Source organism: Ctenopharyngodon idella, chromosome 3, assembly GCF_019924925.1.
Source record: "Ctenopharyngodon idella isolate HZGC_01 chromosome 3, HZGC01, whole genome shotgun sequence".
Taxonomy (NCBI): domain Eukaryota; kingdom Metazoa; phylum Chordata; class Actinopteri; order Cypriniformes; family Xenocyprididae; genus Ctenopharyngodon; species Ctenopharyngodon idella.
Window position 1 is genome coordinate 54,643,737 of NC_067222.1, and position 26,241 is coordinate 54,669,977.

Here is a 26,241-nt window from a genome sequence, read left to right on the forward strand (position 1 = left end):
GGCACTGATCAGGGAATCGGCCACATTCATTTACATGATATACTGATTCACAAGCTAGAGAGCTGATTGAGACTCAGGGATAGTCATGCAATGCTGATGTTGTTAACATTAACAATTTGAGAACAAAGTATAACAGTAATAATAATATGCACGGTTTGACGTGATCCGAGCTAAGCGATCGTTAGATTTAATCATCATTAGCAGCGCGATTTATTGTAGGCCTAATGCTTTTTTCCTCAGTTGGTCAGAACAATAGTGGCAGACATGTTATTTACTTGTTCAGCTGACATTTTCCAGTGAAAATTCTTATATTGGTGATACTTACAAGACGTAGAATCTGTGATTCTGAAGTACAGTATCCACACTGGTGTAGTGATTGACAGCAAACATTAGATTCATCCGCGCTGACGAGCTGTCCCGATACACAACCCACGTGGTAACACCGAAATAACAAAGGAAATGTTACTCTGGGGGGGGTTCAACAGATTTTTGACATGTACTGATATAAAAACTTCTTCACAAAACAAATGACCTTTTAAACCTATTTTATTCTCCCCACAAGTGCTTATATACATGTGCCACAAAGTCAATGAATAAACTTGAAAGCAAGCTTCGTCTCTTTTAAATGAGTCAATGAGATGGAGTAAACTTAGCATTTGAATGTCCAGTCTTTTGATGAGTTGAAGTGATGAAGATGAAATGAGCTTTAAATCCACAAGGTTATGAGTGCGATGCAATGTTTGAAATCCTATAATTCACAATGAGAGAATCCACGTCTTTGTTAAGTCGTCCACAGCGCCGTGTGGGTTAAGGCCATGTGCTGTAGCCTCGCTACCAGCTTGAGTTAAACTGGGATTCGAGGTCTATAATAACCATTAAGTGCTCTCTCAAGGAACACCATGATAAGGCACACGTGACATAAAAAAAAATCCTTTCTAGAAAGAAAGCAAATAGCTAACATTAGTGACCTTATTTGACAAACACCAGGAATAAAGTCAGTCCATACTCACAGTTGAGCAGAAACTCAGAGTTCTCAACAAAGGACTTTAGATGAGCAAGAAGGTAGCGTGAGTTCAAACCATGAGGCTTCCCTCTACCAAACAAACTTACTCACTCTATGGTGGCCAAGCTTATATGCCCGGTTACCTCCAGGCACTAGCGCCCTCAAGCTGCTCCTAGTGGTACAACAAGTGATTTCCCAAATACACACTAAGAAATCAACAAGAATAAAGGAACTAAAAATACAATAATAAAACATGTAACGTCTTGTCCGTTACAACGTAATGATAACTATTCCGCATATGACTGCAATCGCATGTTTCAAACAGAGATGGCGACAAAGAGGAAAAATGGTGGACTGCAGCTTTAACAAGTGATAGATTGGAGTCTGGCCTCCCCTTTTATAGGCCAGACTCCGTCGCTTCTATGGATATACCATTTCTTTGGTAATTAAAATCATTAATGTTCTATTAAACTTCAAATATATACAATAGATACAATTTTAAACACAATTCCCTTATATAAACATAATAAAATTAATAACCAAAACACAATCACACATATACTGACACTTTCTTCTTTATTTGTCAGTCCCCCTACAAACAACACAAATGGTTTTGACGGACTTTAAACGTGGCGTGGCGCGGCACAACCAGTGATGTCATAAATGGGTTGCAGCTCAATTGATCGGTTTCGCCGGCGCCAACAGCCAGTTTGACCATGCTGAACACTCGTGACGAACAACAAACATACACAGAATGCACAAGACATAAACAAGACAACATGCATGCATTATATAGTATGTATGATCGAACATGACTGCAGCAGGGAAATGTAGTGTGAAACTGTTGTAGGACCAAAGTCAGCTCAAATGAAATAATTAATTTATAGGGAATTATAAAGAGTCATTTAGTTTACGACCGAGCAACTGAATCGTCCAGCGTTCATCTGCTCGGAACGTAATAAGCTCTTGAAGTGGATGAATATTCAACTATTGTGAAAACACTAATTAATAGCTAAGTAACAGGATTGACAGTTTAAGACATTAAATCTTCAAGCACATAATACAAGACACTTTCTTTTAAAATCTACAGGAGACTTTATTTATTCTAACACAAACTAATCTAACACAAACATGCACACACACACACACACACACACACACACACACACATTCATACACGTTGCAGGAAGAAAGGAAATGAGAGAGAAAGAGTTTTAAGAGAGAATGAAATGATGAGCATGATTTCTAGCAAAATATGCTCTTCAAAAGACCTGACCTGAACGAACCATGAATCATTAATTTATTGCACCAGTTTAGCTTTAGAATCTGGAGGTACTTGCTTGTCAACTTCAAATGTGAATCTTCTTGTCCTTAGCTTGGAGAGAAGAGTTTTTCCGAGTCGATGATCTGTTGCAGGATCTTTTCAGGTCCGGACTGCGGTTAGGTAAAACCCAATCACGTTTGAGCATGCTGGCAAATGAAAATGAAGTCTCTTGTCGTGGCTGGAGTTAAAGTTGAGGCGGCAAAAGTCGTTGGTTAAACTTTGCGGCAACACTTAGAACACGAGACTCTGAACGGAAAAGAATGTTAAGTAAAAAGAAGTGAAACGTGAGCAAGAGTTGGATGGCTGTCCTTTGTCAGCTTGTCAGTCTCTTTCTTTGTTTCTTCTGGTCTTTTTTTGTTACTCATTCTTTGTCTTGTGATGTGACTATTTAAACTTAGGTGTTTGTCCCACCTCTGTGAGGAGTTCTGACCAATCAGATATTGTCTTGTTTCAAAGGTGGCTTTTCTCCGCCGCCAATCATAACATTAGCGTTATCTCCGGTCTTTTATCTCCAGCTTTGGCAGAGAGTACCGTTTAGACATGATTTCTATTTAAATGGAATATGATACATTTTACACAGATTCAAGCCATGATTTAAATGAGAAAAAAGAGATTTAAACACATATCAGACAAAAAATACTTTTATTCAACCATTCAGCAGTTACACAGTTACATGAGTTGTAGATGTGGACATGATATAAAATTTATGCAGTTGAAAGATGTTTGATAAGTCTGTTTTGAACTTGTTTGGAATCATTTGATGCAGTTTTAGTTGTAGAAACAGTCTCTGTGGTTTTTTCTGTAAAGTTAGGTCACTCAGAGAAACAGGCCTGCATTGTCTCTCTGTCTCTTTTGTTCTGGAGATCAAAGACTCTTTATCTTCTGGTGACCATTTGGTTTCTACAGATGGCTTTGGTTTGTCACCTCTCCTTCAGTCAGGAAGCATGGGTGTCATAAAAGTACCTAGCAGGGGTTGTTCTGTCGACGGACTGGAGCCAAAAATTAGATTCTCTGAGCTTGGGTGTCTGGAATTCTGTTTTGAAAGAATCATCTGAACGATTCATTTGTCTGGTTCGTCCTCAGTCCTTACACTGTCCATGGACTATCGGGGCTGCAGTGGAGAGGAATTTGGAAAGTTATCTTTCCCCAAGGGCATCCTCAGTTTTGCCTTCTAAGCCATGTCAGATGACACCGAGGTTGGTGGGCAAAGCGTAGTCGGTGGCTGGTCAGACTGGCGGTTCTTTGCATACTATGTCAGTATTACAAGCCAACCAGGCAGATCTGCTTAAGGACCTGGATCAGGGGGAGGGATTATCCCAGGAGGTGGTCTCGGAACTGTGCATGGCCACAGATTTAGCTCATCACTCTACCACGCAGGCGGCTCATTCCCTTGGATACTCTATGGCCGCTCTGGTGACAGCAGAGAAGCATCTGTGGCTTCATTTGTCGGGCAGTTTTTCAGCCTTTTAGATGGTAGCGAACAGGTGTGCAGAGGAGTGTGCGCAGTCGGCTGCCTTTGGGAAGTTAATTTCTAGCCGAGTGCAAGCTCCCTGACCGTCTGAGCCTTCACCAGGGATGAGTTCCTTTCTTATTATTATTCCTTTCTGCCACCCTGTTACGATTCTTTGTCAAAGAATGCAACAAAAACAGGGAGACACCATACAATCGCTTTGTTACAAAACAATTTATTAAACTAAAGAAATAAACATGACATATTTAATAGTTAGTGTAAATGATAGTCAGTATGTCAGCGTATGCATGTAAGTAACATCAGTGTAAACCATAAACTGTAAAAAAATACGGACGTAGTGTCCGTGACATCACCCGTAGATTTCTGAAGAGCATTTTTGAAGTGAAAATGAGGCCGCTGCCATCTTAGCTGCGCGTCATCGCACGTCACTCCCGGATAACTGAAAATGGGCAAAGAGGTGGCACGTGGTTGGAACTGAGGTGCCTGATTACTGAAACCATGCCCGCCTAGAGTGATGTGATCATGTTAGCAGGCTAAAGAAGCTATCTATCTATCTAAGATACTATCTAAAATATTAATAAAGATAAGTTATATCATTTGAAAATTCTAAAGGTTTACTGTCAATCTACGGTGTCTTTTTTAAGATATAGATGCTCCAGCACCAGTAATTGTAATTTGTGTCCGGTGTGCAAATAACAACATGAAAAATCAAACGGGACATCATACATTTATAACGAAATAGCGATTACGAGATAAATCTAATCCATGGCACTTCGGTAAAATGTCCATGAGTGTCCATTGATTAACAAAAAAAAAACAGTACTTTTTGTCTACAAAAGCATTAAATCCATGAAATATTGAGATATTGAGATACACAACCAAAGACCAAAAATCTATTCTAGGGAAGGCAGATCAGAACGAGAACTCCTCAAGTGCGGTGGTGGTCTCCCGCAACCTCCATATACCCCAAGAACTCAAGTAGCCTCATGACAGACAAACAAACGGCAATAAGCAGAAACTCTCTTTTTTCCCCCATCAGTTTGAACAAGTTTTGAAAGTGCATTGATTTCGTGCAGGTGCCAAAATTATGTCATCCAATCACCCGCAGTCTGCCAGTCACCTGTAGCTCGAGCAAAAACATACCCCCTTTAAAAGATCCTGTATCCCATGAAAAGGATCCTCACAACACCACAGAACACAACCAAAATGTGAAATTTTAAAATCATACTTTCCTTTTATTCTCCTATTCTTTTTTTTTTTTTTTTTACATAGCATCCGATCCACCAGTGCAATCATGTTCTCACAGTTATCTCAATTCTCCTTGACAGCTCACCTTACCCCCAGCATTTCGCAAACTGAAACTCATAACAGAATACGAATATAACCCAGATGGTGTAATGAAGTTATTTCTTGAGGTCTAAGAGTTAAAGGCACTTGCCAGTATCTAGTTTGCTTACAAAGTTTGCAATACCCACCTGATCCACACAATCCTCCATTCAAGGAAGTGGAAATGCATCAGGTTTAGTAATAGCGTTTAACTTATGATAATCAGTACAGAAACTGTAAGTAGAATCTGGTTTCTTTACCAGCAAACATGGTGAAGCCCAACTGGAGCAAGAAGGAACAGCTATTTCCGCTTGCTGATAGGAACCCTGTAAAAACGTTGACAAATGGGACGCGCATCTCCCACATCCACATCATGCTGGATCAGATGCATACGACTTGGCACATCTGCAAACAAACTAGAAAAATCAAGCACCAACTTTGTCAATTCTGTCTTCAACACAGTCTTCAGGGACAATCACATCCCTCTACAGAAAAAGGTTGAGCATTATCAAGAGAGGCACTAGAAACAGTGACAACTGGATTAACTGGTTGAGTTTCAGAATTATGAGAATGACAAGGCTTAAGTAAATTTACATGAAAACACTGCTTTGCTTTTCGTTGATCTGGTGTTGCAATTTGATAAATTTGGTCAGTTATTTTACGAAGAACAGTGTACGGACCAGTGTAAATTTCGTTGACAAATCATTTTCATAAATTTTTGTCAACAACATTTTTTTCACGGACGAAAACGAGACGATGACTAAATAAAAATACGTTTTGAATGACTAAAATTTACTCTAATTTTCGTCAACAAATAAAAATGAGATGAAAATGATAGAGAGGGACGATTTGGGAAGATGCTGTCCTGTGTGGAAGATGCACACATTTGAAGTGTAACGTGCTTGTCACGGACAATAACACAAGATCCAGTAGCGAGTGTAAACAGTTTATTGTTCCACAACAAGGAAGAATATTCAAGGCAAGATGGTCAGAACATGCAACACGTCAGGCTTTGGTGGCAAGAAGACTGCAGCAGGCTGGGATCCAACAGGCAGACGGTAATCCAGCTGGGTAAGAAATCCATACTCGAACAGAAACACAACTCACAGGAAATAGCAGACAAAAGGAGAACTGCTGGGAACAACGAGACGAAACATGAGCACAAGAACGATCTGACAAGGAAACACAGCAAACTCACGACTACATATAGGACAGATAACGAGATGCACCTGTGACTGATCAGCGCAGTTAGTCACCATAGCGACGCTAATGACTAACTGACACTGACAGCACCCAAACACAGGCACACACTCACACGCAGACAGAGCGAGAATGAGTCAGTGAACCCATGAACTGTGACAGTACCCCTCCTCCTACGAGCGCCTCCTGGCGCTTCCAGGAGCACTTACCTATTGATTGTAATCGTCAATAAGGGAGTGATCCAGAATGTCCCTAGCCGGAACCCAACTTCTCTCCTCCAGACCGTAACCTTCCCAGTCCACCAAGTACTCTCTCAAGGTCCTGGTTGGCCCGCTCAGTTTGGCCGTTGCTCTGAGGATGAAAACCAGAAGACAGACTGACACTCGCACCCAACTCTCTCCAAAATTTGGATACAAATTGGGGTCCCCTGTCAGAGACCACGTCCATCGGGAGGCTATGAGTGCGAAAGACGTGATCAATGACAGTAATCGCTGTCTCCTTGGCAGAGGGTAATTTGGGCAAGGGAATAAAATGGGCCGCCTTCGATAACCGGTCCACTACAGTCAAAACAACTGTATTGCCCTGGGAGGGTTGGAGGGCAGTGATGAAATCGAGCACGATGTGGGACCAGGGTCTCGAAGGGACAGACATCGGTTGAAGTAATCCCTCCGGAATGCGATTGAAAGTCTTAAACCGAGCACAAACTGAGCAGGCCAAAACAAAATCTTGGATGTCACGAGCCATGGAACGCCACCAAAATCGCTGTTTAACAAGAAAACTGGTACGATTCACTCCCGGATGACACGCCACATTGGAACAATGACCCCACCGAATAACGTCAGACCGTAACCCCTCCGGCACAAATAAACGACTCTGTGGGCAACCGGACGGACGTTCGACTTGATCTCTCATATGAGTGTGGAGACAACAAGTCTCTCAGTTATAATGCACTCGGGAGTGGACGGTTGTTCGGAATGATCAAAAATACAAGACAAGGCATCAGGTTTGTTGTTCTTGGACCCTGGACGGTAGGAAAGGGAAAAATCAAAGACCCAAAAAAAAGTGCCCACCGAGCCTGCCTGGAGTTGAGTCGTTTAGCGGATCTGATGTACTCAAGATTCTTATGGTTGGTCCAGACGACGAAGGGTACCCCCGAACCCTCTAACCAATGACGCCACTCTTTCAGCGCTAACTTGACTGCCAGCAACTCTCTGTTATCAACATCATAATTACGTTTAGTGGACGACAGTCTATGAGAAAAAAATGCGCAAGGGTGCATCTTGTCGTCCGAGGAAGAGCGCTGGGAGAGAACCGCGCCTACCCCCACCTCTGACGCATCGACCTCCACCACAAACTGACGTGTAGGATCAGGGGCAATGAGAATGGGAGCTGAAAGAAAGTGGCTTTTGAGTTTGGCAAATGCAGCTTCAGCTGCACTAGACCACCTGAACGTCACTTTGGTGGAAGTCAAGGCGGTCAGAGGAGCAGCTAGTTGGCTGTAATTGCGAATAAAACGCCGGTAGAAATTGGCAAACCCCACAAACCTCAGCAGGGCCTTGCGGGAATCTGGGGTTGGCCAATCCACCACAGCTCTAATCTTATCGGGATCCATGCGCGTTCCCTCGGACGAGATGATGTACCCCAAAAACGGAACCGACTGCATGGAACGTGCACTTCCCCGCTTTGACAAAAAGCCCATTCTCGAGCAGCCTCTGGAGCACCCGCCTGACGTGCTAAACGTGTTCCTGGAGAGAAGAGAAAAATATCAATATGTCATCCATGTAGACATATATGAACTGATCGACCATGTCTCTCAGCACGTCATTAACAAGCGCTTGGAAAACCGTGGGGGAGTTAGACAGCCAGAAGGGCATAACGAGGTATTCAAATTGCCCCCTGGGGGTATTAAACGCGGTATTCCACTCATTCCTCTCTCTTATGCGGACCAAATGATAGGCGTTACGTAAGTCCAACACTCCCTTCAGGTCGAGATACTCTTCAGGCACGTTAGACAGGTTCACCGGCTCATCCTGCAACAAAGAACATGACACAGGAGAACAAGCAGACACCAAACAAGACGCATGACATTTCTCATCCCAAGCCAAGACCGTTCTCTGACTCCAATTAATGTGAGTGTGAGCCATGGATGCCCCAGCACCACTGGAACCAAGGCAGTGTCAGTCAAATAGAACCTAATCTTCTCCGTGTGGTTGCCTGATGTGGTGAGACTCACCAGCCACTATGTTAAAAACCATTAGCTTTTGTAGTCTCAGTCATTAATACAGGACTAACATTAGTATTTGACTTCTTTTGACTAGACTTCAACTTTGCAGCCAAAATAGGACACTTATTTTTCCAATGTCCAATGTTGAAACAGTAATTGCAAACTAAATCTCGGTCAGGTTTCCCAGAACCATTTTTCTCAAATTTTGAAGAAAAAGTTGGTTCAAATTTCCTTGATGCAACTCTATTTTCACTGAAGTTGCCATAGTGACGCTCTGATCAGTCATCTCTTTATGCATTTTTATGCATCAAAATGTAATCATCTGCTAAGACTGCAGTTTCAATCGCATCATGTGGCTTCTTTTCGTTTATATATGTAGCAATATAGTCAGGCACAATGTTATTAAATTGTTCTAAAATAATTTGGTCACGTAACTTCTCAAAATGATCAACCTCGGAAGCAATGCACCAATGATCAAAGTGCGAAACAAGATCTCTTAACACCTCAGAATGTGTTTGGTGGTCACCTTTCCTCCAGTTCTTAAAACGCTGGTGGTATGCCTCAGGAACTCGTAAGCTTTTAGGATCGTCACTTTTACCTTATCATAATCTCTCCTGTCCTCCATTGGAAGTGCTGCATATGCCTCCTGTGCTTTGCCTATAATCACAGTTTGGAGCATAACAATTCGGACAGCATTTGGCCAATTTCCCTCTTCAGTTATGGTCTCAAACAAAGAGAAAAACACATCAGGGTCATGTTCGTTAAATTTAGGGAGCAATCTTAAATTACTGGCCAAATCAAAACCACCAGACAAATTAAAATTTCTCTCACCACACTCTGGGGACAACGCTCCGCTTGCAACCCGAATTCACGTGATTTTTCAGCTTCTTATTGTTTTTGTGGATATTCAATTTCGCATTGTTTAAGTATGTTATCTGTTCTTAATTTTTCAATCTTCAACTCTTTATCATGATTCTGTTGCATTTGCAAAATTTCTTTTCTCTGTTCAAAAGATAACCCTGATTTCTCTAAACCACGTGTTTTTTCTGTGCAGAAATGGATAAAAGATTATTTTCAATCAACCAATTTCTCACAGTAGAACAAAGTTCATTTTTCTTTATTTGTTTATCCACATCACCAATATTAAAATGTTCAACAAGTTCCCACAACTGTTGCTTCACAAACAAATTCAACACGTCCTCTGATAGAGCTTTAACAAATTCTTTAAAGGATGACATTTTTAATCTTAAACTTGTTGGCTACTCTCTCAATTTAAAGCAAGTGCATTTACAAACAATAGCTACAGACAAAACATCTATTCATTCTTTCCCCTTCTACACTGCCTATCCAGGCACTAAACAGTTCTATGCCTAATCTTCGTGCAGCTTTCAAGAGTAAAGCGACATTAAACACCAATATACCGACAGTTTCGAACTGAGCAAAACAGCCCAATCCATTACCATGGCGGTGTGCTTGTAACATCTGCATCCGCCATCCATTCCTCCAACTGCCAGAGGGAGCCGTCTCCCGAATACTGAACACTGATGGTTCTTCTCTCCTCTCTTTTCCTGTCTACACCAGTTATAAGCCATGTTGTTTGTGCATCATGTTACGAAGTATTGCCAGTTTACCCTGTCTCTACCAAACGTTTCCATTACTCCTGTTTGTTTGCACGTGCATGTATCTTAGCCTGTTTCTGACCTCGACTTTTGGATTACTGTTTTGGATTTGTTTGCTGTCTGGACTGCCGCTATTGTTATCGACCCTTTGCTTGTTTTTGACCACGATTCCTGCTCTACATCTTACTTTGTTTGTGCTGTTGTGCTTAATAAATCTCCGCACATGGATTCAAACACTCAACCATGTTAGTCATCGTTACAGAATACGTCACCGGACCAGAATCCAGCGGAGCAAACGCATCTACAGGCCGCATTTGCTTACCAGAACGAAATGATCAAGGATTTCCAAGGCCAACTCTCTTCACTATGAGCTTCAAACAAGCATCTCACATGCTATATTCAATCCCTCCCACCGACCAGGCCTGATCCAGAAAGATTCTCTTTACCAGACAAGTTTGATGGTTCAGCTGAAAAATGCAGAGGATTTTTGCATCAATGTACGATCTATTTTGATAACCAGCCTGAAGTTTTTCTTAGAGATTCTCTTTCATGATGTCATTATTAATGTGAAAGGCTCTCGAGTGGGCATCAGCTGTCTGGCATCAGGATGACTGTTTAAGAACCTCGTTTGATTACTTCTCCAAGCAAATACGTGAAGTTTTTGAATATCCCATGGGAGGGAGAGATGTTTCGTTACAGCTGTTACAGTTATGCCAAGGAAACCGCACAGCAGCTGATTATGCCATTGAATTTCGCACCCTAGTAGCGTAAAGTGGCTGGAATGAGGTAGCATTGAAACCAGTGTTTAAGCAGGGCCTCAGTCAGATGTTACAGGCTGAACTTGCATACAAGGACGTGGGCACAGACTTTCACCAACTGATTTCAATGGCTATAAAAATTGATAACCTCCTACGTAATAACCCACCAAGTTTGTTTGTAACCTCAACGTCTACCCCAGCCACTAATTTTCAGGAACCAGCTGAGCCCAGATCAGATATACTAGAGTGTCTATGGAGGAACGTGAACGATGCAGAGTCAACCGTCTTTTTTTCTACTGTGGTCAACCAGGTCACCAGTGTTGTTCATGCCCTAACAAGCCCTCCACGACCAAAGTGAGTACTTCCTTAACGACAATACTGACTAGATGTTTTACTCTTCTCCTAACACTCTCCTATGCTAATTCTGCTCAATGAGTTCCAACGCTAATTGATTCCGGCTCAGCACTGAATTTGAACTGGTCCATAAACTCAACATACCTGTTATCCGTGCATACCACCTATCAACATAACCGCCATTAATAGCCAACCTATTGGTGGAGGAATTACTCATCAAACTGTTCCCGTTACTGTCAAGATAGGCCTGTTCCACTCAGAAACAATCTCTTTGAATGTAACATCAACACCCCAGCATCCTGTAGTCTTGGGGAATCCATGGCTAACTATTCATGATCCACAGATCTCCTGGAATTCTAAAGAGCTTACTAAATGGTCACCACATTGCTACAGCCATTGCCTCCAGCTCCAGTTACAACTCCCCTGTTTAACCAGCATTGAAAGCCTGGCGACTAATGAACCAGTTTCTATTCCCCCAGAGTATTCTGACTATAACGAAGTCTTCAGCAAAACCAAAGCCACCCAGTTACCTTCACATCGCCCCTGGGACTGTGCGATTGAACTGTTACCATACACTGCAGCCCCCAAGAGCAAGGTATATCCATTAACCATTCCAGAAACACATTCCATGGAGAAATACATTGAAGAGGCCCTAGAATTCAGTTTCATCCATCCTTCCACATCTCCAGCAGCATCTGGTTTTTGCTTTGTTGAAAAGAAGGATGGGGGTCTACGTCCCTGCATAGATTACCGTGGTCTCAACTCCGTTATCATCAAGAACAAGTACCCACTTCCATTAGTTCCTTCTGCATTAAAACAGTTACATGAAGCCACCTTTTTCACTAAATTAGATCTACGCAGTGCCTATAATTTAATCAGAATCAGAGAAGGTGATGAATGCTATGAATACTCCATTATGCCATATGGCCTGGCCAATGCTCCGTCCTTGTTCCAATCCTTCATTAATGAGATTTTCTGTGACATTCTGAACCACTGTTATTGCTTACATAGATGACATTCTGATATACTCAAAGACACATGAGCAACGCATCCAGCACGTAAGAAACGTTCTTTCTCGATTACTGGCTAACAATTTATATGTCAAAGCTGAGAAATGTGAATTTCACATCCCTAGTACCACCTTCCTTGGCTACAAGATCAGTCATAGAGGAGTAGAGATGGACACTGGAAAAGTTGAGGCAGTCACAGAGTGGCCACGTCCTACCACGGTAAAGGAATTGCAAAGGTTCTTGGGATTTGCTAATTTTTATAGGAGGTTTATCCGTAACTACAGTTCCATTGCAGCCCCTCTAACATCATTGCCTAAGGGTAAACCAAAGAAATTATCTTGGACTCAGTCTGCTCAGACAGCCTTTGAGACCCTGAAAACCAGCTTTACTACTGCCCCAATTCTGAAACATCCAGATCCTGTCTTACCATTCATTGTGGAAGTAGATGCTTCTGACTTTGGCATTGGAGCAGTTCTATCTCAGAGACATGGAAACCCTGGTAAAATATTTCCCTATGCTTTTTTCTCCAGAAAGCTAACCACTGCAGAAAGAAACTATGATGTGGGTAACAAGGAACTGTTGTCTATCAAAGCAGCGCTGGCAGAATGGAGACACTATTTAGAAGGAGCTCGCCATCCTTTTCAGGTTATTACTGACCACAAAAATTTGGAATACATCAAGTGTGCAAAACGTCTCAACCCAAGACAAGCCTGCTGGTCATTATTCTTCACAAGGTTTCAGTTCACAGTCACTGTAACAATGTTCTTAGGATAAGGAAGGAAGAGGACAGGGTTGGCGTGACTGCTGCTGGTGGCTTTATTAATATTTTCTCACTCAAACAAAACGTCGCGCTCAAAATCACATAAATATCAATAACATAAACTTCAGCTCTCCAGACGTACAGGATTCACAGGACTCCACCAGGCAGCAGTCGGTCTCTCTCTCCCAGCTTCTGATTCTCCTGATCTTTTATGCGGTCTCTCCACACCAATTACTGTAACAAGACACAGGTGTTTGTTATTTGCGCTTAACCCACTCACTCACCGCTCGTCTCCCAACTCTCTCTCCCGCTGCAGACTTCGCTGAACCACGCCCCCCTCGCCACAATCACTTATCGCCTAGGAAGCAAGAACAGCAAAGCTGATGCCCTTTCACAAAGATTTGACTCTAATGAAACTTCTTGCTGCCAGGGGCCAATTCAACCTCCTTCTGTTATTGTGGCCATTGGTTGGGATATAATGGAGGAACTGCAATGAGAACAGCAAACAGAACCAACTCCCCCAGAATGTCCCCCTGCCCGTCATTATGTCCCAAGGTCTCTTCCCCAGCGAATCACACAATGGGTGCACACATCTCTGAGCTCCGGGCATCCTGGCATTCAACGGACAGTAGAACTGGTGCGTAACTCTTTTTGGTGGCCTAGTCTAATTAATGATGTCTCTATGTATGTCAAGTCTTGCAGTGTGTGTGCTCAGTCCAAGACACACTGAGAACTCCCAACTGGTCTCCTAGAACCTCTGCCAATTCCTCAGCACCCCTGGTCTCACCTGGCTGTGGACTTTACAGATCTACCCAGTTTCAATGGCTACACCACAATCCTGGTAATTATTGATTGCTTCTCTAAAGCATGTCGTCTTGTCCCACTAAAGGGCTTACCCACAGCAATGGAAACTGCACAAGCATTGTTTCACCATGTTTTTCGTGTCTATGGAATACCTGAGGATATAGTTTCTGACAGGGGTTCACAATTCATGTCTCGTGTTTGGCAAGCCTTTTGCAAGCAATTGGACATTAATGTGAGCTTAACATCTGGCTATCATCCCCAGGCTATTAGACAGGTTGAGAGATCGAACCAAGAATTGGGGCGTTATCTTAGATCTTACTGTAGTTTTGGATTTGTTTGCTGTCTGGACTGTCGCTATTGGTATCGACCCTTTGCTTGTTTTTGACCACGATTCCTGCTCTACATCTTACTTTGTTTGTGCTGTTGTGCTTAATAAATCTCCGCACATGGATTCAAATTGCTAATACCTAATGGGGAAAATGAAAAATGTTTTTTAATAAAAAAGGCACTTGCCTTCAATGAAGACTACCTTCAAACTTGTGGGACATTTCAAACATAAACCCAAGTTACATGCATCTCCAAAATAGCACGAATGAACAATGATTTACTTATTCCTTTCACATTTACATCCAACAGAGCACCAAATAATAAACCAAATGAGCTAAACTATATCTAAATTTGAATCAAACAAACGCTTATTTGTTTTCGCCTAATTACTCTTTAGGACGAACCCCCATTTGTTACGATTCTTTGTCAAGGAACGCAACAAAAACAGGGAGACACCACAAAACCGCTTTGTTACCAAACAATTTATTAAACTAAAGAAATAAACATGACATGTTTAGTTGTCAGTATAAATGATAGTCAGTATGTCAGCGTGTGCATGTAAGTAATATCAGTGTAAACAGTTCAACCAAACACAACCAAAGAAAGATCAAAGTCCAAATATTTGTTCTAAGGAAGGCTGATCATAATGATCATGACAGACAAACAAACGGCAACAAGCAGCAATTCTCTTTTTTTCCCGATCAGTTCGAACGAGTCTTGAAAGCGTGTTGATTTTGTGCAGGTGCCAAAACTACCTCATCCAATCACCCACAATCTACCAGTCTGCCAGTCAACTGTAGCTCGAGCAGAAACACAGTGATTTTTAATTTAAAATATCTATTTATATATCTATAAATATCTCATTTTAGTAGGACAGATTCAGTGTGTTTTTAACTTGAGAACTGCTGTGATCAGAGTCAGTAAATTAAACTGCATCAGTTGCGTTCATAAACAATTTAATGCAGTGTTGAGCACAAATGCAGAGATTAGTTAATAATTTAACTCTCAGGAGTTGACCCCAAGGCATTTTTTGGGCCTCGGAGATGTTTTGACGTGCCCTAACATTTGTGCTTATTTCAGTTCCTCATAAACTTTTTAATGACTAAAGTCTCTTTACACTGTATTCAGCACAAACATGTAGTCCAGATTGTAAAACATACCTGATAAACACATTGATATCACAGTTTGTTTTGTTCTCTACACAGGTTATGTGGGTGTAATCTCACTAGTCATTCCTGCCAAAGTTTGGTTTCAGCTCTACAATCCTCAAACTCAGTACTGAGAGAGCTGGACCTGAGTAACAATGACCTGCAAGATTCTGGAGTGATGCTTCTTTCTGATGTACTGAGAAGCTGTAAGCTGGAGATACTGAGGTTTGAGTTTCAAATACTTTCAATGTTTGTTTTTTTTGTTTTTTTTTTCACTAATTACTAAATATCACAATGCTGAATTTATTCTGTATGCAATTACTGTTTTTCTTGTTAAGATTTTCCATATGTAACCTCACTAAATAATAAACAAAATGCTACCACAATACAGACTCCAAAAGGACACCAAAATAACCAAATGATATAAAGAATCAATGTAATTCTATTATATAATAAATTTATGCACACCAAAGCACCCATGAAAAAAAAAAAATTACAGAAAAAAAACCTTTACAGAATTCACAGTGTATAGTACAGGGGTCACCAACATGGTGCCCGCGGGCACCAGGTCGCCCGCAAGGACCAAATGAGTCGCCCGTGGGCCTGTTCTAAAAATAGCTCACCATAGCGCCACTTACCAGTGAGCTGCATCTAATTTTTTTTGTTGCTATTATTTTTTAAATCACACTTGCATTGGTGTGAATTTGAAAATGACAATATTTAAAAAAAAAAAAAAAAAAAAAAAACTTTAAAAAATGTTTCATATTAGATTAGAGCTAGCTGGTCTCCACGGCAACCGTTGCCGCAGTGAAGGTGAGGAGATGATTTACCTCCGAAGACATGGCAGAAAAAAGAAAGAAAACATATCATTTTCACATTGAATGGGAGGAAGAGTTCTTCTTTACCACTGTGAAAGATTCTTGCGTGTCTCATTTGCGGGGCGACTGTGGCGACGGCAAAGCGGCACAATGTGGAGAGACATTTCCGAACGTGTCACGCAAACTACCATGCTAACTACCCGCTGGGCAGCGCACTACGAGCAGAAAAAGCCCGCGAGTTAAAGGCGGGTTTGTGCAAACAGCAGTGTTTTTTCACGAGACCGGACAGCATGCAATGCCAGGCTTCTCACTAACAGACAAAGAAACCGATACCAGATGTTCTCAGTGGCAACATGGCAGTTGAATTCAGTTATTGAAAAATTGTGACAAATGTGTTTGTTAAATGTAAGATATGATAATTTTGTTAAAAATGCTGTAGATTTGGTGATACGTTCAGTAAAATCTGAAAGTTGATTTTTGTATGTTACATAATTGATAATCTGTACAAACATGGTGCAACTTAGTGCATGATTTATTAAAAATTGTTAGTGGCTAGTGAAAATGTTGTAGAAGTGATCTTTTGAAAATGTAAATACTTGCAGAGATTTATAGATATAAAATGTTGCATATTGATATTTATCTGTTTCCTACCTTGTTAAATCATTGTTGATAATTATTGTGAGAAATCATTAACATGATCAGTGTCTTCACATAGATGAATATCATTAATAATGACATATAATTAAAGGTAAATTAAGCAGATTTGTTATTTCAGAAGTGTGTATCAAACTGGTAGCCCTTCGCATTAATCGGTACCCAAGAAGTAGCCCTCAGTTTCAAAAAGGTTGGTGACCCCTGGTATAGTATGTGTACAGAGCAACAACAAAGAGCGTGTTTTAATTTTAGATGAGTGAAGCTGTGATACTGAACAGGATCACATGGAAATGGCAAAAAACCTAAATAATTCCAAATACAGCAGATTGCGTACTTAGTATGTAAATAAGATGAAAACATTGTTTGCATTTTAATTCATGATAATATTCACTTTGCATGATCGACTCATTAGCCGACATAAAACTCATCTCACTCAAATTAGCAACAGGTAACGTTAGGCCTGCACACAGTACACAGTGTCTTAAATGTCAACATCACTCTGCACACAACGTAATAGTGTACCTCCAGCATGCAAACAAAAATGCAGTTTAGTATGTGAGGATGCCAAGGAATAATTCTAAGTGTAAATGTAGGCTATGTCAAATAATTATTACAATAAGTTAGGCTCCTTTGTGTAGCACACAAGCAAATTAAAATGATACACATTTATTATTCACAATATGGAAAAAAGAAATAAAACAGTTCGTTAAGAGCATGACTCAAACCTGCCATTAATGGACTTATTCAAGGAAGTTATTTTATCCATTCCTCATCTCCCACGTACGTGTGTTCTAGCAAGGCGGTCTGTGTTGCAAGTTGGTGAATGAAGATACTTGCCAGGTTACGTGTCATTTCTCTGCTTTATTAATTTATCCAGTGTAAAACCCAGACACTGCCACACAAATGTGGCTTTTTGTTAATGACTGTCCTACTACAGGATTTAACACAGAGTAACAGCTCACTACCAGTTTCAAAAGACACTGTAACAGTCTGTCACAGGCAATTCTAGATGCATTTTTTTTTTCATCAATTAATTTCTTAAATTATCCTTTGACTATGTTCTGGCCTGCCATCTAGTGGTGAAAAATGTTTTTACTTACTTGCCGACCCCTGCCTTAAGCCCTGAAGGCATTTTCAGAGTTGTTTTTTTCTGAGTGTCATACAAAAAAGTAAAGACTCTGTAGTAACACTACATCAAGGATAGTCAAAAGGTTGGTATCATTTGAAAGAAAACTTGGTAACACTTTCTATGAAGACCATGCTTATAATGAATTATAGGCCCATTTATAAGTGAGTATTACTATTCTAAATGTATTTATAAAGACTCATTAAGACCTATAATGCATTATAAGAACAGTTATAGATACATTCATATTTTTATAATTACTTATAAGCCATGCATTTGCGTTTTCAATGTGCATGCTCATAATCCATTATACACTGATTTATAAATTATCATATATAAAATAGTTACATAGAGTCTTGTTTGCTGTACCAATTAGTTATTAATTATGTCTTTAATGGCTAATTTTTGCATTAGAGGTCATGAATTTTAATTTTGATTTGTTAAAATCTATATCTCCTCAGCCATAGGGTAGAACGGGGCTAAAGGCGCCGTGGGGCAAAGGGCGCCTTTGGTATTATTTTCCTCTAAACCACTAGACTGCACAAAAACTTGCCGCAGCACTTTCTAAATATCCGCTTTTCAAAATTCAAATTTGTCTGATCCTTGACGGGCAGCAATGATAAGTTGATTTTAAGGTAGTTTGATCTAATATGTGATGTTTTTTAAAATGTTGTTGATTTAAGTAGCAAATGAGAATCGATTAAATTAATGTTTTGTATTTTCAGACAAAGGTCTTCTAAATGATTCAGTTTTGTTCAAGGTAATTCAAGCAACAGTTTTTCAAAAAAGTATGGTATTTGGGGTAAAAAGTGCACCTGCTGTTGGGGCAAAAGGCACCATATTTAACATGATAATACATAGTGTCATGAATATGGCTCCCACGGTTCATCCTCCGGACCGCCGGAGGGAGCCATCACCGGAATACTGATTCTCCACCATTCGGACTTCATTTCCCATAGGCCCTCATTCCTGGGACTGATTGCACACACACCACATCTTCGCGAAGTCTTGATTTGCTACGGTGATCATTTCTGAGCGTTATTCTGTGGACTGTTATCTTGTTGTTACCTGGACTGTTTATCTCTCGTGAACCCTTGCCGCCTGCCCTGAACCTTGCCTGTACCTTGAACTGTGTTTGTTTGCCGCCTGTCTCGATCCTTGCCTGTGAACTGACTCTGATTCTCTGCTGCCTGCCTCGATCCTTGCCTGTCCCTGTTTACGGTACTGCTCTGCCCTTGTCTGTACTACTGCTGTGTTTAATAAAGCTGCATATGGATCCACACACTGTTGACCCATCATTACACATAGTTTGCTGACTTTTCCATTTTTTGATATGACATGGTTAGATTCAGATTGCAAATATCATATATCAAATTGCATATCCATCTTAGAGATAATACCCATATTTATAATGAAACAATCATTTAAAAAATATATTAATCATATAATAAAATATAATTTATTGTTACTACTATAAATCTATAATAAATATTATGGGATCTCCTTCAGTGCTTTCAGAATCTTTACTTTTTAAAGTAATTTTGTTTCTGTATTTTTTAAAATATATTTTTATATTAACATAGGCCTATTTTAATGACAGTATATTTATTGAACAAAAATGAATTCTTTTATTTATCAAAATAAACAGAAAATAATACAAACTTTGCTAAAGTGATTCTTTTGAACAAGTATTAACCTAGACATTATTAAAAACATTATTTTAGCTAAAGTATTTGTATGAATACTGTGTGTCTTTTACCCCATTTGTGGGGTAAAAGGCCCCCCTCACCACCTCATAAATTTATAAGATTTTTAAACAAAATTAACCACTTTTATGATTTATTTTCACACAAAATCTGCTTCTCCATCAATGTTCAATACAAACATATATATTTTTTCCTGTAATCATACACTTTGAGAGTAGTGAAAAGCAATTTTTTTCTTAAGGTGTGCCTTTAGCCCCGTTGTACCCTATGTATGGTACTGCTTATAGCAGTTTGGAATTATACTTTTAAAAAAAATAATTTGGACATTCTCATGCTGAGAAACTGCTAATAAAAGTAAAAAAACAAACAAAAAAAAAAACCATGCAATGTCTCATGAAGGAAATAAGGTAGGGGGATTTTTGGTGATGTTCCTCTATATGTGAGCTGCATCTGATTCAGTTTTTTGTTGATAGCATAAAGTAATCAAAAGTTACATTATTTGGATCAAAAGTAGGGTTTTTTTTTGTTATTGTTGTTTTCTAAATGACGTGCACAAAAATAATGTCTCATAACTCCAAATCTATAGCAAGGAGAGTCAAAAGGTTGGTATCATTTGAAAGAAAACTTTTTAAATTTAATAATTAAAATTAAATATAAATAAATTAAATTTGGACATTGTCATGCTGAGAAACTGCTGATAAAAGACAAATAAAAGTTTGCTCAAGGGAAATTTTACATATTTTTCTTATTTGCAATAACTCAGAAAAGAAATAAGGTAGGAGGACAATTTTGGTGATGTTCCTCTATATGTGAGCTGCATCTGGATCAAATTTTGTGGTGATGGCATAAAGAAATCAAAAGTTAAAGCATTTGGAACAAAGGTAGCCTTTTTGTTTAGCCCTTGGTGCCCCCTAATGGCACCGTTAAAACCGTTCCTTCACGAGGAATATCTTGTGATCGACACAAGGATTATGTTGATTTTGGACTCATTTCAATCAGGAGCATCCACTGTAAGTAATGATGTGCCATTTTCTATGCATGTTTCATGGAGTTATAAGCAAAAATGCCACGTGAAAGCTATATTTTAGTTTTAGATAACGTCAGTGAGTCTGTGGAGTTTTATAACACATGATTATCTGAGCTGTATGATTTTTGACACATTGAAGTACATAGTACAAAAAAAAAATCATAAATAGTGTAAACATTTTAAAGTTTAGACTCTGATTCCTTGGCTCGTGCCGATTCAATTGCACCCTATGACTTCATTTTGCGTCATGATCATTTGTCCACCATGTTGAATTTTGTGAAAAACTCGTCCTAGACACTTTGTTTGATTTTCATGAAAATCAAATCAGATCATCTTCAGTCTATACTGGCAAAAAGGTATTAAAAGCGTTCTGATAAACGTAACCATTCTTGAATAACACGCAACTAAAATTAATGTAGAGCACCCCAAATTGGACTCAAGGCTGTATCAAGGATCATGCTCAAGAATCAGCATTCTCCCATAAAAGTGATCAGGCAGACCAAACCTTGAAACTTTGAGGGCGGGTAGTACTCATACCGCTTACAATGCCACCAAGGCTCGCCCCTCGATCGGCCTGACGGGGGTGATCTGAACCCTTAGGAACCGTTAGGACCCTGAACTGTTAGGCCGAGGCTCAAGTGTCTTATATCGTTGGAATCCGTCATCCCTGGTGAAATTTTCTGGTATTTTGGATTCTTTGAAATACCTACTTTAGCGAACTAGTCCTAGATTTTTGACCCAATTGGAACCACAAGAGTGCAGCGAGATTCTCTTGAATCTGATTGTCAATAGTTATCAAAAAAAAAGTTGAAATTCCAATTTATGGTCCCTAAGGTCCACCAAAACATTCAAGGTGGGTGGAGCCACTTTTACTAAAACGGCTATAACTCGTGAACGGAATGAGATATTTTCACCAAACTGAGCACACCTATGTAAGAGCTCATTCTTTGGTCGCGTGAAAAAGGACTTGGCGACTGGCCATTTGGTGGCACTATAACAGGAAAAAAACATGAAAACGGCTATAACTACTTCACCATTAGTCCAATTTAAAAATTGCCGTGCAGCGTCTTCGTCCGAGGGGCCACAACTATTTGTGAGGACAATGACACATCTCCAAAAATATGCCATCTGCCACTTAAGTATGAGCAGCTATCAGACATGGTTAACGGAGGCCGATCAGAACGAAACTTGCTGGGCCTGTTTGACTCATGGCCCTAGAGACCTGTGAGAAATTCTCCACCGTGGGTGCCATCTTGTTTTTCACTTGCAAAAAGCATTGTGTTTTTTCACATATCACGATTTTTTGCGTACGCCCACAACATTTGTACAACATAGTAGAACTCCTCAGTCTGAGTAACTTTGCCTCTAGGACCATCGCTGTTCATCAAATCGTTTGTTAACCCTCTGGTGTCTGAGGATTTTTGGGGCCCTGGAGAAGTTTTGACATGCCCTGACATTTGTGCTTTTTTCAGTTGTTCATAAACATATTAATGGAAAAAGTGTCTTTATACTGTATTAAGCACGAACTAGGCTACCGTAATATGAGAGGAACATGTATATACATGTTTGTTTTTTTTTGAAGGAATAACGTTTATGTGTGGTTATTGAAAAAAAAAAAACACTTAAGTCACTGAAATAAGGCCACAAAACTAATATTATATATGTGTTCACAAGACTTCTGGGTATTGGAGGTTGTAGACTAGAGTTTTTCCTTCAAAATTATGTAAAAATTATCTTGCCTACTCGTTCATATAAAACAATATATTGATTTAGATTTTTTAAGACACTTTTTGTCAAGAAACACAGTAAAGTTTAGACTCTGATTCCTTGGAGTATTCATGAATCTTCATGAATAATGCTGTGATTCACACCTGAGAAGACAAAGGCATAATGACCTTCATAATGACCCGCATAATGAGCCCTTTCAGTCAGGTAGGTTATGTGAAAAAACCCTCTGTGATCATGCTGATAACATGATTAATGTCCACTCTTGACAAAAAAACATGATTTTTGTGATCTCATGCATGTATGTATTATTGCACATTATGTGAAGAAAATTTTGTATAGGCCTATGTTAAATTACAGTACCAGTCAAAATTCTATGGAATTTCATATAGGCTACTATATTTGTTATATTATATAGCCTAAATGTTAATGTGCAGCTGACAAACTATACATCATTACAAAGATCTAAGACTCAAGCTTCACATTTTGACCATATTGACCGTAATTTCTTAATATGCTTAAAAGCATGCACATTTGGAGAAATATTGATGGATTCTCATATGTTTGTCAATTTTCTATACAGAGGAGTAATTTTTATTCAATATTTATTGTCATCACTATGAGCGCTGGATAGTGTGTTTTCAATTCATACTTGCAGCCGGAGGGCGCTCTGTGCACATTTAGTCCACAAATGTCTCAGTGAAGAACAGGCATACCATGTGACATTCCAGGAACTAACAGAGGCTTCCAGAGATCGCTATAATCATGGCTATAACATGCAGATAGACACTTTTGAAGATAATAAATACATGATTGCGACGATGTATGCATGTATTGCCTCAGAATTTGTGTCTGAATAGCGCTCGCTCCGTAGGCGTGGCCGCATTAGCGGATAATGAGCTGAATCACGGGCGTCTGACATGGCTCTCTTTTCATACAGATTACATAAACAGAATTTTTGTTTTCAATTTGACTTACACAATATAAAACCTGACATTTCAATGTTTCTTTAGACATAAGTCTATTTTTTTTGTGATTAGTATTCACTAAGTTACACTTCATTTTCTGAGAACTATCAGATTGGACTTCGTTCAGAGGGAGATGACAGATCACGCATCATGTTAGTTTTCTTTATTTTGCAAAAAGCACAACATTTTGCTTTTACTCTGAGTGTACACAAATAAAAGAAGATATTTCACAGATTAAAATGGTGTATAACTCTTAATTGTATGTGCAAAATTGACAGAGCGCCGACTCCAGAGTTTTAAATATTGGAGATTATTTCAAAAAACAACTTTGGCAAACTAATCTTAGGTTTTTGGCTCAACCTCAAGAACTCTTAAAAAGCTTTAAAAACCATATATTTTCAATGGTAAATTGCCTGTATTGGCTGTAAATGGTCTTTTCCATTTATAATTGAAGTGGCTACATGCTTTCTAAATAAAATATAAAAATTTTTTTGTGCAAGCGCTTAAAGTCCTTAAAATGCTTTAACCCCAATAATTGCCAAAGACTATAGTATAACACAAGACACGCCACTCGCATTGTTTTGAATGGGAGAAAGTGTAACGCGCAATATGGCGGAATAAGTCCTGCCTTCAAAATAAGAGCCAGTCATCGACTGGTAAAGTCATCGCGTCACTGCAGCAGCCGTTAGAAGCACCGGTTTCTATAGAAACAGTCAGACGCGCGCCTCCGAAATGAGGCACAAGAGACACGCATTTAGGTCTGCGCATGCGCATTAGCTTGATCCAGCCTGAAAAATAAATTTTTTTGTCATGATTCGAGCGTTTGGAAAAAAAATTATGAGACAGTTGTTGTCAGATTTCATTGGTGATTTCAAATATGAAATTTAATCCAAAGCTTGGCAAACAGCTTTGGAGAATTTGATGTTTCCCCATTCAAAGAGAAAGGAGTTGCACTTGCATGCCCGAGAGGCGTTTCAAAGATGGCCGCCGAGTGAAATGACTTGTCTTAAAGGGACTTTGTAATTGCTGCTTGCACAGATTGGATCCATTGTCATTCTTTATTCTTCTTCTATGGCAGCCCATAGAACCGCTTGCGGGAAAGTTATGAATTTGGCACATTGATAGTCTGAAATGTCAACATAGCAAATTTGGAGTCTCTAACCTCTAGCGCCACCAACTGTCCAAATTTGCACTTACGTTTGTGCTAATAACTTTTGAACCGTAATGGCTAGAAACAAAATTTTTCCTCTGATTACTTGGCTCATGCCGATTCAGTTGCACCCTATGACTTCATTTTGCATCATGATAATTTGTCAGCCATGTTAAATAATGCAAAAAAAATGAATTTTCAAACTCGTTCAAGACGTTTTGTTTGAAAATCAGATCATCTTCAGTCTATGCTAGCAAAAAGGTATCAAAAGCTTTCTGATAAACTTAACCATTTTCGAGTAACACACAAATAAAATTAAAGTTGGACTCAAGGCTATATATCTGCAATGTCTTATCATATTCAGACCAAACTTGGTACGTCATCCCAAGCATGACCAGAGACTACATGCTGCATTTTGGAAAACATGATTTCCCTTTCAAAAGGGAACTCAACTCTGCGTTTGAACACGCTATGGGGAACGTCACACGTGAACCGATGTCTGAAAGCCAAGTATCAAACCACTCCAATCCTATTGGCCGGCGACAGCCTATGACATCATCATAGCGTGACCCAGAAGTATATAAGGAGCGCCTAGAGAATCAGTCAGTATCTTTTCATCTTTCGGGACTGTTTTGTCTGATCGCGATTGTATCAAATCTGGTAAGGGAATCTTATATTATGCCTTACAAACGTTTCAGGAGAGTGTGTTCATCCGTGTCCCAGGTTTTGACACTTGATATACACATTCTGGGCATTTTCTGTCTGGGAGAGGAGTGCGCATAGACAGTGCTTGAGTGCGCTGTCTGTGTTTTTCTGTTATTTACTGTGAGCGTCTCCCTATCGGGAAGCTCCGTTCTCGTTTGGCACTCTTCTCGTGAAAAGAGGTGTCCGCATCTGTGCCTAGTGATTCTGGCCCCGTTTGTGCTGAGGCAAAACGGTGGTTGCAATCCACCTGTACCTGTATCTGGGCCCAGACAGACGGGAGGGGGAGGAAGCGAGATTGAGATGGATGATCGATTATAAACGCCAGCGGGGAGGAAGAAGCAGGTTTTAAAAGAGGCGATCGATCGCATACGCCAGTAGCGTCGGTAATCGATTCCCTCTCGTTGTGAGGGCGACTTTACATCTGCCCTCGCCCCTTCTTCCTCCGCCTCCTGGGTTTTGGATTCATTTAACATACTCAGGCGCTTCTTAAACAGTCAGGCTGACGGCTGGGCCTTTGATGAATATTTTTCTAAAGGCCCGCCATCTGGCTTGACAGTGGAAGAGGCTCTTTTAGGCTTCAAAGAACCCTAGATTCCATCCTTCCTTGTTAAAGAAAAGGGAAAGAGGAGTCTTCGGTCTTCGAGCCGCAGGAAAGTGAGCTAGGTCTATATTTATGTTTCTAAATATGTTGACCTTGTGTTCCTGTATAGTTTTTCCTGAGTATGTAATCGGAAAAAGTAAGAGGGGTTTTTGGGCAAACTGAAGTTTGATAGGTTGGCTAGAATGATATTTGTGCAGGCCACAAAATGGCCGCCTCTTACCCACCTGTTGTTTAGAGTAGCTTCTCATCTGGTGTTTGCTAGAGTAAGTTTGAGTTAGCACTCATCACTTCAGTTAGTATCTATGTCTAGGTTGGCCTTAATCGGCCACCTGACATTGTTTGCTTGTTGAGCTTCACTTTGTTTCCTCTTATCTATGGAGATTCAGAGGTGAAGCCCAGGCGTTGCTATGCGTGTGGCCCCGTAGGCCCACAG

The 26,241-nt window shown here is 40.0% G+C and overlaps 1 protein-coding gene across 2 annotated transcripts in view; it reads left to right on the forward strand.

The window, feature by feature from the left end:
• LOC127508755 (NACHT, LRR and PYD domains-containing protein 3-like) overlaps positions 1-26,241 on the forward strand; it is a 168,586-nt gene that overhangs the window by 82,288 nt on the left and 60,057 nt on the right. The window contains exons 1-2 of one of the 2 annotated variants that reach the window (XM_051887106.1): positions 12,873-13,890; positions 15,386-15,553. In XM_051887106.1, the coding sequence (XP_051743066.1) occupies positions 13,871-13,890; positions 15,386-15,553 (188 nt within the window). In that variant the 5' untranslated portion in view covers positions 12,873-13,870. Of the gene's footprint in view, positions 1-12,872; positions 13,891-15,385; positions 15,554-26,241 lie in introns of those variants that run through there. The other variant, XM_051887105.1, reaches the window with a different exon arrangement.